This window comes from Thermobia domestica, chromosome 7 (assembly GCF_964235325.1).
Source record: "Thermobia domestica chromosome 7, izTheDome1.hap1.1, whole genome shotgun sequence".
Classification (NCBI taxonomy): Eukaryota; Metazoa; Arthropoda; class Insecta; order Zygentoma; family Lepismatidae; genus Thermobia; species Thermobia domestica.
Window position 1 is genome coordinate 292,008,500 of NC_137460.1, and position 17,284 is coordinate 292,025,783.

Consider the following 17,284-nt stretch of genomic DNA (forward strand, 5'->3'; position numbering starts at 1 on the left):
TATGTCGGCAGGTATTCTAACATATTTTAAAACTACCAAAGGGGTGCCAACTTGCCCTTAGCATTGGCTATGATCAGAAGAGTGAAACATTCTTTTTCTTCCGTGTTGACAGTTCGATACACAGATTTGTCACATTTCGCGGCCAAAACTTTGTTTCTTTGCGGGTTTAAGTAAAAAGCACACTCATCACCGTTGAACACTCTACTAGGATCACTTAAGATGTCACAGAAATTATTTTCTGACAAATATTCAAAAACACTATTTGCCCACAATTTCTAATTGTTTCTCGGTCACTGATGCTCTAGAAATAGTTAAATTTTCCGCCACCCTCAGGGACACTGTGGAATTTTTTTTTTTTTTTTTTTCAAAAACCCTTGTAACCACTTTCGCCCTGGTGCACCATCAGGTGACTTCATTTTTACGCCCATGACCTTCATAAATTTTTTGGCACTAACCAGAACTTGTTCTTTTGACACTGGAAAACCTGCTCTGTTTATAGCATGAATCCATTTAACGAGGAGCTTTTCACCGTCCTTTTTCAATGTAGGTTCTGGGCCCATCCTCGCTATTACTGGAGATTTTCCAGTAACCTTGTCTTTGAGAGTACATCGAGGAACACCATGCCTTTTAGCAGCAGTAGTCACGGGAACGCCTGCTTTTACATCGCTCAAAGCTCGCTGCATCCGCTCAGAAGAATAATTTAAAATTTTTCTTCGTTTCGATGCCATTTTAATACGAACTGATCTAAAACAGAAAAGAATTAAACGTTCGTCAAGGATGTATAATATTATGGCAAAAATAAAAACTATAGATGAAATAACTGTATGTCTGCTTAGTATGTCATTTTTTAAGCCAGGGATGGACAACTGCGAACGCATCCTGCATAAGAACAATACAACAACCAAACTTGAGCTGCATACCCTCACCCCACCCCCCACCTTCGTGGCGAAGGTTCTTTGAAAGCGTGCAAGTCAATCATCTTCAGGTTCGTTGTTCTATTTTGCGTATCCTGAGTCTTCTTTCAGTACGGCCTGAGCTACCAACATCTTGATATCTGCATTCTGCTATTTAGAAAACGAATTTGTACTATCGGGATTACTTTATAGAAGGGCTTCGTAACTAAAAGTTTTGTAAAATATTTTCAGAGGTAAAAGTCAATTTTTGATGCAAGAATATTATGAAAACCAACTACACTCTTCCAGTTAGGCATGCAGTTAAAACAAAAAATGCCAACCGGACGAAATATACTCGCGGGTCCAATCCGGCCCGCGGGCCACCATTTGGCCATCACTGGTTTAAGCTATAGGTACAAAGACTAAATAAGATCCAAGAATATGTTTTATATAGTTTTCATGGAGATACTTGTACTTACATAAATGTAAGTTTTGGTGTTCCATCCAAGCTTTTTACTTACATTTCATTACTAAGAGAAACAATGGAAATAAAATTACGTGACACCACATATAGTAGAGAGGAAGAATTACAGTTAAGCGAAATTTGGCATCTTTTGTTACGATAATACATCATTAAAGAGACAACGGTAGTAATATCAATAACTAGGAACGGTTAATATTTTAAATTCGAACAAAACCGTAAATTGTAACAAAATGAGACTGTATTGAAATGAAAAACACAAAAAACGTTCAATTAAATTACGGTATACCCAGTGTTGGAAGTGGAAAACAAGCAGAGGCGATATGTTTCATTGCGATTTGGATTCGACATATCAGCTATCTACGTTGAAATGTAGTGAGGGTATGTTGCCTTAAAAGATTGCATTTTCTATTTATATAATGACTGGAAACCATTTGAGAGCTTCTGTGGAGTAACGAGAGAGACGGATATGGAAAGGCTTTGACCCCAGTCAACAACTTTCTGAAAAAAAAAAAAAATAGAAAAAAACTTTCCAAACCCCCGGAAGATCCGCCCCTTCAGCAGACAATCTCTAAATCCGCCCATGCTGAAATCACGGCATTTATGTGTATTTAGGCAAGAATTCACAAGGCATAATAAAAAAACAATTCAATGTGGCACATTAAAATATAAACTAGGTGAACTTTCTGAAGACACGCTATTTTAAAAACAAAATGTAGGAAAAAGATGTGTGTGTTGTCAACATAGAAATTATTTCTATATAAGAAATAAAATCTCTTTACCTGCAAAGCCATTCATCAATTACTGTCTATAAAATGGAATTTATTAAAAATTAAATACCATGTACTTTCCAGTGACGGTAGTGCATACCACAATAATTGTAGAAGAATTTCAAATTAGTTTAGCTGTGATTATGTACGCATTCAGTTGGAAATGTAACAGACAACTAAATAAAAATCACAGATGAACAACTAAAATTTGTATTTATTTAATTAAAGATCAAAGAATGTTTGCACTTGTTTTTAAAATTTGTAAAACGTATACCTGCTTTCTGCAAGAAAGCTTAACACAATATAGCTATATTAGAATCACATGTTGTTACTGTTTTTTTTATTTTTTGGATAACTCACTATCAGATTTAGGGGTGAGTACGAGACAAGATTTGAAGCTGTCTCCTCTTGAAAAGGTGCCGCGAAATTATGTCGTCTCGAAACTGTGTGTGTTTTATTGGAAGAGGTCTATCTCGTCTCGAATTTCGCAACGAAAACTTGTTTTGTCTCGTGCGCATTCCTAATCAGGCCCCGTAATCAAAAACTTCATTTCGGAAGGGGTTCGATAGGGCTTTTCGACATTTGGATTTAGATATTGATAATCGATATCGACAAAATACCGAAAATTGTTTGATATATCGAAATATCGTAATATAAATATCAAAATATAAAAAATCGATATATCAATCTCGATATCTTGCTATCTGAAAATATCAATCGTTCATCGAAATATCGCACAGCACAAGGCTCCAACTGTTGCCACTTTAAAATGAATGTGCAAATTGCTAACCAATCTTCTATAAGTAGTATTTTTTTCAGAGTGGGCTGAGCCCCATGGACCAATTCCGTTGCTACGTCCGTACTCATGATTCATCACATCCAAGGTCTAACCAGGGTGTGAAATCATGACAATCGAAGTGTAGAAAGACTGACTAGAGTAATATATATATATATATATATATATATATATATATATATATATACACTGCTGACTACTAGATCAATTATTAATTAAATATGAAATATACGTCAATTTCATATGAATTATTGTTTTAAGTATTTTGGAAACTTCTGACTTTATTTCAGTTTATTCCCCTTCTGCTCCCCCCCCCCCCGCAAGTATTTAGTGGGAGGAATTTTCTTCGAAACACATTTAGGGATCTTTGAATCTAACTAGCGTGAGAACAAGATTCACAGTTTTAATAAAGCAAGCGAAAGGTGTGTTTCTTCCCGTTACGACTATTTATTCCTCTAATATACAAAATATGATCCAGTAGGTGTCAGGTGTGGCGAACTCTAGTACAAGAAAGTAAAATGCGATCCAGTAGTCGCCACACACATTAACTCTTAAAATTGTTCGTAGATATAAAATCTGGCACGAGAAACATATCCTATGGATATTAAATGTAAGGTTCAATTACTCACATTAATAAAAACTATAGTATCGCAATTGATAAGTGACCAAAAACATACCTGATTCGCTTACGCTTTTACACAATTATACACTCTCCTGCACGTTGTTTCGTCACACACTTTGCTACTTTTCCCGAAAGCATTCCTCCACCGAGGATTCTGTTGTTACACGTCACGTGACATTGTAACAAAGAGTGTAATAAAGCTAGTAGCGTATATCTGAAATTTTAATCTCATGTGCTTTTCTTATTTTAAGGATTTTAGTGAATAAACGACGACTACTAGTGCAGTGATGACCATATATATAAAATAATTTTTTGTGCTTTTCTTGAGGTTGCTTAGTAAAGTTTTTATTGCCAGGAAGAAACAGATATGTTAGTGTAACAGTAAAAGTATTTTGTAATAAAACTTATACACGAATAAATAGCTAAGAAAAAGAAACATGTGATAAGGTAGAGGATTGTAAAACTATAAAGAATATACTAGAAACTTTCGGGAAATAAAGCAAAGTGTTCTTTGAAATACGAGGCGAACAATAAATAACAATAATAAAACAAACAAAAAAAAACTGAAAATATTGTAATTACCTTGATGAAAAAAGAAAAAATCGCGACTAATGGACGAATAATTGTCAACGGAAAGAAATTTTAAAAAAACAATTAGAAATTAATTAAGCAAAGTAAGAATATGTTAAAAGTTGTTAGGAAACAATTAAGCCTTGCACGTTACCATAACTATATGAGATTGTAAAAGTGAAAGAAGTTGAAAATCGACGTCAAGAAAGATATAACATAGCTGAACGAAATCCAAGTTTTTTTTTTTTAATTCTAGTAATAAACAATTCGAAATTACGAGGGTCATCCAGAAAGTAAAGAAGGTTTCGGTATGATTAAATAAAAACAAAAGACATCAGCACAAAACTTTATATACAAAGCCACAGAACATTACTCTACCTTTCTATGTAATCGCCATAGTTGTCAAGACACTTGTTATAACGTGGGACCAGTTTTTCAATATCGATCTTACACTCATCTGCCGCCAAAATTGTGAGCCACGCTCTCACTGCATTCTTGAGTTTCTCACCGTTTGCGAACTGTTTTCCATCCAAAAATTCCGGCTCAAAGTGAGACGTGTTTTCCCGAAGTTTTCCTTCAGTTCTTCCGTACCAACTGACAGCCTCCCACTCCGATCTTCACGCACGCTGGTTTCTCGTTGATTAAACGTAATCCCCAATTTCCTCACTGATGGCTCGTTTATTGCACTATCATCATAAACATTCTTTTTTTGTGCGTTCAGAAAACAAAGGACACTACGTACTTCACATTTGGCGGGATTTTAGATTTGCGCCTCCCTTTTGAATCGCCGGAACGCACAGCATTGAGACTCGGCTTACACTGAGGTGAAACAAGGAGCTAACTGCCGCGCACGCGATCTGAGTAGTTGGGGGGGGGGGGGGAGGTCGGCGTCGCGTACAATCGTTCTTTACTTTCTGGACACCTCTCCTACATATGACAATAGAAAACAAAACACAAGTCGAGACAACACAAAAATTCGAACCAATGCGAGTTCAATCGACAGAAATAGTTTGTGAATTAGAAAACAGCATTAGTAATCAAATGACGCAAGTAGAGTTTGAATCACCATCTTTAGTAATTAATTAGGCTAATAGTGAATTTGTTAACATTGAGTAGGAATTGTTTAAAAAAAAATATTTTAGAAGACACAGAACTCGTTCAGGTATAAATAGTGAGGTTAGCAATGAATTACATTTTGAGAATAATAGCGAAATAGAGCATACAGCAATCTAACAAATATAAGTAATCGTAATATCTGGATGTTATGAAGATATTGTAGACCTAGGTAGTCACAACGTAGAAATAAAATTTCGATGAAGACTTACAATTTCCAGCGAATTTGAAACAATACATGAAAAGTTGAATGAGTACATGAAGCAAACATAGAGAACAGATATTTGATAAATGCATAGTTGTGAGAAAGAAAACGTAAATAGCAATCATATGATCAAAACAGATGTTTTTTCTAAGTGATGGAATGAAGGAACCAGGCGCGCTGTTTTCAGTAGCAGAAAAGCCTTTAGCATGTAGATATGAAAAGAAAAGGAATGGCAAAACATCTCATCTCAATGTGATAGTTTTTTTGAGGAAACTTTGCAAGCAAAAAAAAAAAAAATAAAAAAATAAAAAAAATAAAAAATAAAAAATAATCAGAAAAGATTTCGAACAACTTCCAATTATTTTCGAACATAGCCCTGTGATTAACGGTGTTATAGCTCAATCTCAAGTTGACGGTAAATTAGCTACTGGTGATGAGGCAAGCTGATATGCAAATGCTACGAAGGGCGTCTTGTAAGTTATTTACCTAGACAGGAAAGAATGCAAATAGGCTCACCTGGTCATTAATGTTTTTCGATGTAGTTTCCATGGAGGTCTATGCACTGTCGCCACTTTGTGGGTAGCGAAGAAATCTCAGACAAAAAATAGTCTTTGTCATGGCCTGCAAACCACTGGGAAACACTGGAAGGCTTCTTCGGGGGAGGAGAATCGTGGTGTTTCCACTGAGTGGATTCCTGCTTGCTCGCAGGCGTTTGAGCCAGGAATTTGTCCTGCTCCTCTTCAAAGAAGTATAACAAGTCTTGGGACAGGTACACGGCGTAACACAAACTCTATGGTCATGACCACTGTGTTGCTCAGACTGACCTCAAATTGAGCACAGGGGTTCCCACAGTGGCCTTGACGTGCGTCTGGCGTCATTATGTTACACCCCTCCCTTCCTGTTTAGGTAAATAACTTATTGGATGCCCTCCTAGTAATCAAGCAGAAACTGACAACTATATTTCACTCAGAGAGAAGTTAGGTCTTGAAGAACAAATAGTATACAACTAAACATGTTCCTTTCACCGTTCTAGACACAAACGTAAATTTCGTTCCAAAGACAGAAACAAATGCAGAAAAGACAGCAGAGAAGTACCAGTAGTCATGTAAGAAATGGAGACTGGATAAACACAGAGAATTCAAGAAAATGGGAAAACAATTTAGTCATCAATGGTCATGATAAGATAGGATACAACAAATATCGTAAATACAGTAGTGTTAGAATGTAAAGTGAATTGATCAGTGAATATTATCAACGCAGATATATTGCAGAAAAGATGACGTTGCCATCGTAAATATAGATAAAAGAAAGGGAAAAAAAACTTTAAAATTCTATTAGGAAGTATCTGAAATAACAGATACAAACCTTTGAAATAATCGAAGCGACTTGAAAAGACGTCACACTGTACAGCTAATAAAATTAAGATTCCATACGGAACTTACCTCTATTACCATATATAAAATCAAAAAAGATACATCACTCTAAGTTGGTAAGGAGAAGCGGAAGGAATGATTAATCATAGATTATTTCAGTGTCAATTAATATCAAAATCTACAGAAAAAATTTTAACAATCTTAGATGAGAAAGTAGAACATAGTGTAAGTTCAATAAAAATTTAGCTAGACTTAAACAATGATAAAATAAGCATGTACATTCTAGTGTACTACACAGGGGCGGATCCAGGACGGACTTCTATGGGAGGGGGGGGGGGTGCGGTGGGTTGTAATACTGCGACTTAGAACTACTTTTGAGAGCTCCAAACAGTGGGATAGGAATTATTTAATATGTAAAATAAGCAAGTTTCATCTTTTGCGGGGGAGGAGGAATGGCGATCCGCCTCTGGTACTACACGGCAATAATGTAATGATTTAAGAAAAAGCAATCGTAACTCTTTTAAGAAATTAAAAACGCGAATAAAATAAAAAGTGTGAAAAATCAACACATAAGAAACATTTTAAAAATAGGTAAATTTGAGAGAGAGAGAGAGAGAGAGAGAAGGGGGAAACACTTGGGAAAACAATAAATATACACTTGTAGTGTCAATAGCGAGACGAAACACTGTTTCGCGCCAATATGAAAACTTTTCTTTTCTGTATAAGAAGAATATAGAAGAAAGAGGGGAGAAAATGGAACAAGTGACTAGTTCTCGATACGTGGGTAGTGTTATTAGTAATGGTATGAAATGCGAACGTAAAATAAAAGCAAGGATAGGAATGGCGAAAAAGGCCTTTTGGAGGAAGAAAATACTATTTTGTCGGACCTTGAATAAAGACTTGAGAAAAAGACTCGTAAAATTGCTTCGTGTGGACTATTGCACTATATGGGTCAAAAATACACAAAAATGATAAAAACCGCTGGAAGCTTTCGAAATACGGGTGTGGAGAAGAATTGATAGAATTAGCTAGGTCAAGCGGAAAACAAATGAGGGTGTTAGAAATGGTGGGGAAAAATAGAAAATTTTAGATATTGTTAACAAGAGAAAAAGAAAGTGGTTGGGACACTGGCTAAGAAGGAACTGTATCATGAGTGAGGTGCTAGAGAGGTGGTGACAACAGAGAGGGAGGGAGCGAAGGAAACTACAATTAATGGACGATATCAAATCAGAAAAATCATACGTGAAGGCGAAGAGGTTAGCAGAAGACCATGGAGCACCGAAGCTTCTCAGTTGCAGCAAGTGACCTGCCGATACTGGCACCCTCACCGCCCTCATATGAAGAGAAGAACTGGAACTGGAGCTACAGAGGCTAGGCCATCACTATATGATAAAAATATGAGTTAAAACCGGTAGTAGTATATATCATTAGAGATGAAAAATATTTGACTAATGTACACTCATGTCCAAAATTATTGTCGCATGTCTATAAATTTCTTCTTGTAGGAATTTAATATGATAACGAATTCGACCGGAATTTCTTATAATGTTAGTATGTGTATAATCGGCAAAGATATGTATGTGGCAAATTTCATGTCACAACAGCACTAAATAAGAACAATAAAACTTCCTTTTCCATTTAGCCCTTTCTGTTTTACTTATTCTGATTTTCGTATTTATAATTCTTTTCCTTTGAAATTTACCATGAATATACATTTCCCGATCATACATATAGTTATCAATATTAAAAAATACCATGCAAAATCATTATCAAATTACATTCTTACAAGAAGACACTAATAGATACGAGACTAGTATGTGCTCTATCCAAATATCCACGTTTGAAAATCCTGCGGCACTTCGCCAACAACTTTTATAAATGTAGTTGGTGAGTACTTCAAATTATATACCCGTAGCCAAACTCCGTCTATAAAAATTGTTGCGTGAGTACCGCAGGATTTAGAAACATGAATTTTTGGATATAGCACATATTAGTACCTATGTCAAGCCTTGACCCAACTACGGTAAATCCCATAGTTCTGAAGCTAACTAACTAACTCTATGGCCTATGGAACCCGGAGGTTCAATACCGCGTTCAAAAAAGCTCTCTACTGACTTCTATCCTTAGCCAATTGGATCCAGTTTCTACTTTGTATTCCTATCTCTGCGAGATCCATCTTAATATTGTCCTCCCATCTGCGCCTAGGTCTTAATAATGGTCGTTTTCCGATTGATCTTTCGGTCGAGACTTTGAAAGCGTTTCTAGTTTCTTCCATTCTATAGACCTTTAGAGTTTTTTTTTTTTTTTTTTTCATGTTTCCGACAGCCTTTAACTCCGAAATGGCGGATTTCTACACCCAGGTTGGTCTACACATTTGTCTTATCTTGATGTCAGGAATAATCTCCCAAACGCTGTCGGTATTGTTTTGAAACTAACTCTCTCTCTCTCTCTCTCTCTCTCTATATATATATATATATATATATATACAGGGTGGGCCATTTTAATTAATCCACGGAAATATATGAAAAATGATAAAACATAGAAGAAATGTTTCAAGTGCACGTTATATATTGCTAAGGGGGAAAACCAATTCCGCCAAAAGTACCCCTCCACGCCCCCCCTAAATGGGGGTAACGGGGGTTAACTTTGAAATGTCAAATGGGAACATGGGTCAAGTAATACCTCGTTCGAAAGGTCTTGGAAAACTAAGTAACGCTGTACCAAAAGATGTTCCATATTGTGCACCGGTTTCAAAATGGCCGCCATAATATGGTTCGGAAACTCCAGTACCCGTAGTGTGAAAACCATGGAAGGTAAATGAATGGAACAAAATTGAAATATGTAAATATCATAGGGCATATCGAATGGTGTGGTCCCTGTGATCCCAGTGGCCTCCCTAAAGGGGTCTTGGGGGCTAACTTCAAAATTTCAAATACCAGCTTGAAGCGAGTAACATCACGTTACACAGACAAATTAATATCAAACAGCTTCTGTAAGAAAATTTTCGACATGAGACACCGTTTTCAAAATGATCGCAAAGACATGGTGACTGTGTCTAAGAAAACGTCTAGTGCCCATAGTATGAATACGGTTAGACATAAATGAAAGTAACGAAAATTAAATAGGTAAACCACGGAGGCGTTCCAAGGCTCGAAAATAATACAACAGAGATAAAAATATTAGAGTAAAATTGCCATAATGTATAGAGAGAAAACCAAGTCCTGCAAAATAATCTCTCCCTGCGCTCTGTATGTGGGTGGGGTGGAAAGTAAAGTGAAAGTTCAAAGGAGAACTCTACTTTAATTCGTAAATTAAGGCTAACCTTACAAATAGGTATGGTGTGGTTGAAACATTTGTTTGTAAGGATGACGCTGTAGTGACTAAAAAAAGAGAAACTTTTATGCAATGCGTGCTGGTTATTCAGAAAGCATTTCGGGAATATACGTACACACCGTTTCGTCTCTCAAGCTCACAATATGACATGAATGCTAACAGTTAATCAAAATGTAACTGTGGCCATCCGCGTTAACTTAGTGCACCAATTCTCTATGCATGAAGTCTGCCATCCAAACAGTATTGGGTAGGTCAAGCGTACGCCCGAACCGTTGTCCGGTCGGACATTGAAATTTTGAAGTTAGCCCACAAGACCCCTTCAGGGAGGCCACTGGGATCATAGGGATTACATCATTTGATATGCCGTATGATATTTACGTATTTCAATTTTGTTCCATTCATTTACCTTCCATGGTTTTCATACTACGGGTACTGGAGTTTCCGAACCATATCACGGCGGCCATTTTGAAACTGGTGCACAATATGAAACATCTTTTGGTACAGCGTTACTTAGTTTTCCAAGACCTTTCGAACGAGATATTACTCGACCCATGTTCCCATTTGACATTTCAAAGTTACCTCCCGTTACCCCCATTTACGGGGGGCGGGAAAGGGTACTTTTGGCGGAATTGGTTTTCCCCCTTAGCAATATATAACGTGTACTTCAAAAATGTCTTCTATGTTTCATCATTTTTCAGATATTTCCGTGGATTAATTAAAATGGCCCACCCTGTATATATATATATATATATATATATATATATATATATATATATATATATATATATATATATTAGGGATGGCCACAAAGTTCCAGTTCCGCGAGGAACCGGTTCTCGGAGATCCGGTTTTCAGAACCGGTTCCAGACCTGGATCCGAAAACCCGGTTCCAGAACCGGATCTTAAGAACCGGTTCCAGATCTGGATCTGAAAACCCGGTTCCAGGATCGGATCTTAGGAATCGGTTCCAGAACCGGATCTTAGGAACCGGTTCCAGACCTGGATCCGAAAGCCCCCAAAGACCCTTAAAGGAAGCACAAAGTTCACCTTCAAAAGAAATGCAAAGAGGACCATGCGCTTGTGCCTTCCTCGCCCAGACCCGCTTCTGCCCCCAGAAAAAAATTTTCGTCCACCAAGCCAAAATTTTGGGGTGTTTAGCCAAATGAGTTGGCCAGTTTGCCTGTTTAGCCAATGAGTTTGCCAGTTACACAGTTTATTTAGCCAAATGAGACAAGCTGCCGCCGCCTGGGCGCCTGCCTGTCGCTTCCACCATTTCATCTAGCATACTGTTCACAGCCTGCCAGCAGCTCGGGTTTAGCGTAGGGATGGTCATAAAGTTTCGGTTTCAGTGGAACCAGTTCCACGAGGAACCGGTTCTTGGAGATCCGGTTTTCAGAATCGGTTCTGGATCCGGTTCCAGACCTGGAACCGGTTCTGGCCATCCCTAATATATATATATATATATATATATATATATATATATATATATATATATGTGTGTGTGTGTGTGAGTGTGTGTATTCAAATCGGTTAACATCTTCCGTTCGCGCATCGCACTTAATATTTCTGAAAATTGTGAAAATCGCCCTTTTTTGTAAATTTTTAAAGTTATTTCAAACTTTTAACATAAAGACGGACCTATTTTAACCTTTTTTAAGGTTTAAAGAACCTATATAAGTTAAATTCTGATGAACAATTTTACATTTTCCGTTCGCGCAAGGTCTGAGAAGAAACAGAAATTTCTCAATTTTCAGTGTGAAATTCTTCGTTCATTTTGCTAGCTAAAAACGAAGCAGAACTCACTTCACATTGATTGAATTGATTTGAACTGGATTGAATCTATTGACAAAACAGTTACAAAGAAGATAAATTTGAAGGCTTAGCGAAGAGCTCTTAATCTCCAGCGAGCACTGAGTAGAAAAGAGGTTCCTAAATTGGGGGTTCCTCAGAAATTGATGAATACAGATCAGAGTGAGGTCTCGGAGTGTGACGAAGATGAATACAGAACAAGGACATCGACTGGAAAGCCCCAATGGCAGATGAGAATTCAACTTAGTGCAACAGCGGTAAACAGTGATCAGTTCGGAGTCTCTGATCGGGTAACAGATGTCATAGCGTCAAGTGTTCTACAAGGTGTTAAGGTGATAACTGATACAGATTCTTCCTATGTAGTTGATAAGTGTGAAATAAGAAGAAAAAAGAGTCGTGTTAGAACTAATTTAAAACTGAATTCAGACCTCCAGAGGAAAGTCGGGGTCTTTTCTTTGATGGATGACAAGATGATACTTTGGTCACTGAAAATTAAATCCAAGCAATTTCATGAAATTGTGCAAGATGAACACTATTTTCTTATGCAGGAACCTGGATCAACTTATATTAGACATGCATCTCCTTTCTCGAGTTCGTCAAATGATATAACTCAAAGCATAATTTCTTGCTTGTTTGAAATAACAATATCAATTGAAAAGTAGTAGTAGTAGAAGAGTATGATGGCACTGTAACTAACATTGGATGGAAGAACGGTGTCATCCACTGAGTAGAAAATCATATAGGACGCCCTCTACAGTGGAGCATCTGCCTCCTGCATGTTATTGACCTTCCTTTCCGCCACATTTTTCTACATATTGATGGTCAAACTACAAGGTCTAAATCTTTTAGCCAATAGGACAGGAGATCTCTTGCTGTGAGAAACTCCCTGTGATCGATTATCAATCCATAGCTTGTTCGATTCCTGATATAGACAGTAATTTGTTGAGCAAAGACCAACAATATCTGTTGGACATTTCAAAGGCAATTACTTCGGGACACTGTCCAGAATACTTGACGAACCGGGACCCTGGTCCTTTGTCCCATTCCAGATGGCTAACTGCAGCAAACCGAATCCTTAGATTGTATATCAGCTCGTCAGATCTATCTGAAAACTTAAAAGAAATAGTTAGGTTCATTTTGAAATCATACACGCCCGTCTGGTTTGCCATATTTTACTGACGGACCAAAACATGTTTTTGATATAATCCAGACAACACGACATCTATCTGACGAATTACTTCAAGTTCTCGTTCATGTAATAGAACGAAATGCGTTCTTTGCACACTCAGAGAATCTTCTGTTGGCAATGCTAGTTGATGACAGAGAATATATTCGGTTATAAAATAATCTTAAAAGCAAAACAAACTGCCTCAAGAAAGAAGACAGTTCGAAATTTTGTACCACCAAACGTAAATTTTCAGGCTTCTTATTAGTTTAAAATAAATAATTGAATTCTTGTGTACTGTATCCTCCTCCAACTCTGCGCAACCTAAGTGAAGATGATATAAAATCATTCATCAAGTCTTGACACTACACCCATCACAGAAATACAAAAGTTTCCCTGTCACACCCAGGTTGTGGAGAGGTGTGGTGTGTCAAACTTGTGACAGAGGCCTCGAATAAAGTACGTGAACATGAAGCTAGAGATGACTATATCATAGCAAGACTTAAGTTTAGTTCTCCAAAAAATCAAACTTTAAATTGTAAATATAAAAAAGAAAGAGTAAATATACAGTAAGTCAAAAATTCTGCTGCACGAAAAATATTTTTACATAATATTGTAAAATATAAATAGTTGTAAATATAATGTAAATAGCACACCCAACAATTGGATGGTTGGTTGGGTAGGGCGCGGGCGGAACTCGGCGTGCAATCATCTCCACATGCTGAGTTTTGGTCGTTTTGTTTCAGAAAAACGAGCGAACAGTTGCAAAGTGAAAGTTCCCGAAAATTGTAAAATTTCAGCTTTTTCTGACATTGCGCGAACAAACATATTATTATTCAGAATTCAACTTACTTAGGTTCATTAAAACCATTAAACAAGTTAAAAGAGGTAGAGCGTCTTTATGTTAAAAGTTTAGTGATTTTAAAAATTTACAAAAAAAAAAAAAAAAAAAAAAAAAAAAAAAAAAAAAAAAAAAAAAAAAAAAAGAGGATGCGCGAACGGAAGATGTTAACTGATTTTAACTTTTATATTGATCATTTTTTTTTTCGTTACAATAGGCAACCTTTTCGCACTAGAGCATTTCGAGAAGAAGAATATAATTTTTTCGATCCACCCTCTTATATATATACTAGCAGCGTTCACCCCGCTTCGCTGGGGTCACCCCGGAACGCAATAAACTTTGTTACTTAGATAATTTTTACTTTTTCGCTTTCAAGTGATATGATAAAAACCATAGAAGATTGGAGTAAATGTTAACATTATATCGCCTGTCATTTATGTTAACCCGCCGAGTGACACGGTCATGTGGGTTGCATATAAATACGGTTAGATTTAGCTATGATGAGCTAACAAAGGATTTGTACGTTATGGACACTTGAATGGTCAATTATCTCAAGACACTGGTAATTGAAAATTAAAGTGATATGATAAAAACCATCTAGGGTCCAAATCTTAATAACCCCCCAAAAATGAAAGAAATTGGTTCAGCCGTATTAGCGTGATGAGCTAACAAAGGATTTGTACGTTCTCTTTTATATATATAGATAGTATGGCGCTAAATTCGTTGTACGAAAGCAGAGGAGTGATTCCTGAGAGTAAAACAAACAAAAAAGTCCCAATAAACACAGGGCGAAAACTCCATCGTTTACGTGTTATAGGCTGCCGAAGTCATGAAAAAATGAATTTTAAACGTTCATAGCTCCAAAACTATGGGACCTACCTTGGTCGGGTCAAGACTTCACTTAGGAACTAGTATGTGCCCTATCCAAAAATGCGTGTGTTCAGAATCCTGAGGTGCTTCCACAACAATTTTCATAGAGGGAGTTTGACTACGGGCCTATGACATAAAGTACTCTCCAACTACCTCCATAGAAACTCTTGCGTGTGTACCTTAGGATTCTAAAACATGTATTTTTGGATAGAGCACATACTAGTTAATAGGTGAAGTCTTGACCCGACTACAGTAGGTCCCATAGTTTTGGAGCTATGAACGTTTAAAATTCATTTTTTCATGATTTCGGCAGCCTATAACACGTAAACGATGGGGTTTTCGCCCTATGTTTATTGGGACTTTTTTTGTTTGTTTTACTCTCAGGAATCACTCCTCTGCTTTTGTACAACGAATTTAGCGCCATACTAGCCGAGCTTCAAATGTAAGAAAGAAAGAAAGAGAAAAATGAAACAACAGATGTAACAGAGACTTAAGTAGTTTTCAGAATATTCTGCTCCATAACAGCAGACAAACTACCAAAGTACTTGAGACCAGTATTCACATACCTTCCTAAACATTATATATATAAAATATATTTGAATTATAAATAATAAAAGTAATAATAATGATACCTTTTTAGTTTCGAGATGCCTGGATCACTACGTTCATTTTCTACTGTGTTACGTGGCAACTTCTCATATGATTCTTTAGGTTCATCACCTTCGATTTTAAAATTGTCATCAGCGATATTTACATATTTCACATCACAATCTTGTTTTGTCAAACGTAACTCAGAGTCAAACGTCGACGTACATAGTGTATTTTCATGTTTTATGGGAGGTTCACTTCTGACACTTGATAGTACTGATTCCTTGTTCTCACTAAAAGCTAACTTATCTTCTTCCACTGGCTCTTCTTTTATAAAAATTGAAGCAATTTGCATTTGTGGCTCTTTATGTTCTGGTCTAGCGTTATCTTCCATCGCAAAGCTCATGTGATTAATAAATTGTAATGGCTTCAGTTACTTTACTCCTTATACGGAAAAAAGTTCTAATACAAAGTGTATGCATCAGTCTGTGTTCCATTTTCAGAGCTGCGTAATAAGTTATCTTTGACACTACACCTGGAAAGAAAGAAACTATAATAATAATAATAATAATAATAATAATAATAATAATAATAATAATAATAATAATAATAATAAACAGTACACACATTCATACGAAAAAGAATTTTTATACGTATACATGTATATATACAGCAAAACCCCTTTTGTTTCGTGATCGAGACGAACTTGTACCAACTCGTAGGTGACTCACGAGGCGCATTGTCGTTTTGTTGTTTAATTGCTGTTACCTCATATCCGCTTTAGTGTTCCGTCATCTCTTGTATCGTTTGTTTCGTTGTGCGTGTTTTCTCTACTATACTGTGCAGTTTTTAGTGGCTACTGTTCGCTTGTTTTTACTCTACAGAACAATACAGTCATTTTTGAGTTCAGAGATTGTTTACTTTATTGTAAATCTGTATTTTCCCTCAACTTGACTTTCTTTTCTCATTCTTCTTCTTCAGAACGAAAAAGAAAAGAGAGGAAAAAAGAAAATACAAAATGAAAGTAGGTTTTTTTCTTTTCTCTCTCTCTCTCTCTCTCTCTGTCTCCAGAGATAGAATAAGAAAAAAAAGAGATAAAAACTTATTCTTTGTCTCCCAGAAAGACAATAAAAGAGAGGAGAGGCGGAGAAAGAAGGAAGAAATGATTAGGAAAGGAAGAAAGCTTTTTCTTTCTTTTTTAGAGAAAAAAGGTAAAGAAAACAAAAGACTAGATATTTTCAGAAAGGAAGGAAAAACAAGAAGTTTCTCTCTCTCTCTCTCTCTCTCTCTGGCAAAAAGAAAGAAAAGAAAATGACTTTTCTGTTCTTTAAAAATTAAAAAAAAGAAAGGAAGGTTTAAAAAACTGTAGCCTCCTTCGCCCGTCCCTCTATTTCTCTTTTTCTGTCTTTTCTCTTTTAATTTTACAGGGACGATGACGGAATGCTTGGTAGAACTAAAATGTGAGAAGAAATAGGAGTACCTCGAGAAAACCCACGGACCGATGTTGTCCACCACAAACTTACTTGGCCGGGGATAGAATTAGGAACCCCACGCACCAGACATACGCATTCTACCACTGAATCACCGTGGTCAACAAAAGAGAAGACTTACATTATATTGCAAAAATTATCGGGAGACACTCCAAAGCGAAAGACGGAGAAAACAAACATGGAATTTGACAATGACTTTTCAGGTGTCCTTCACTCCTTTCCCTTACTCAAACTTTAACAACCTGACTACAGTTACAAATCCCTTTCTGACGTAACAGAGGAGTTCCTCTGTCCTGACCCCATCTAATACTTCTGTTACTTTCGGCACGTTTCTCTGTGCATTTCTGTTCGACTTTAAAACGATC

The 17,284-nt window shown here is 36.6% G+C and overlaps 1 protein-coding gene across 3 annotated transcripts in view; it reads right to left on the minus strand.

Annotated features, from left to right (window-relative positions):
- LOC145691045 (uncharacterized) overlaps positions 1–17,284 on the minus strand; it is a 64,233-nt gene that overhangs the window by 6,401 nt on the left and 40,548 nt on the right. For all 3 annotated transcript variants that reach the window (XM_081766657.1, XM_081766656.1, XM_081766658.1), the window contains one exon: positions 15,474–15,964. In XM_081766657.1, coding sequence (XP_081622783.1) covers positions 15,474–15,835 — 362 coding nt within the window. In that variant the 5' untranslated portion in view covers positions 15,836–15,964. The remainder of the gene's footprint in view (positions 1–15,473; positions 15,965–17,284) is intronic.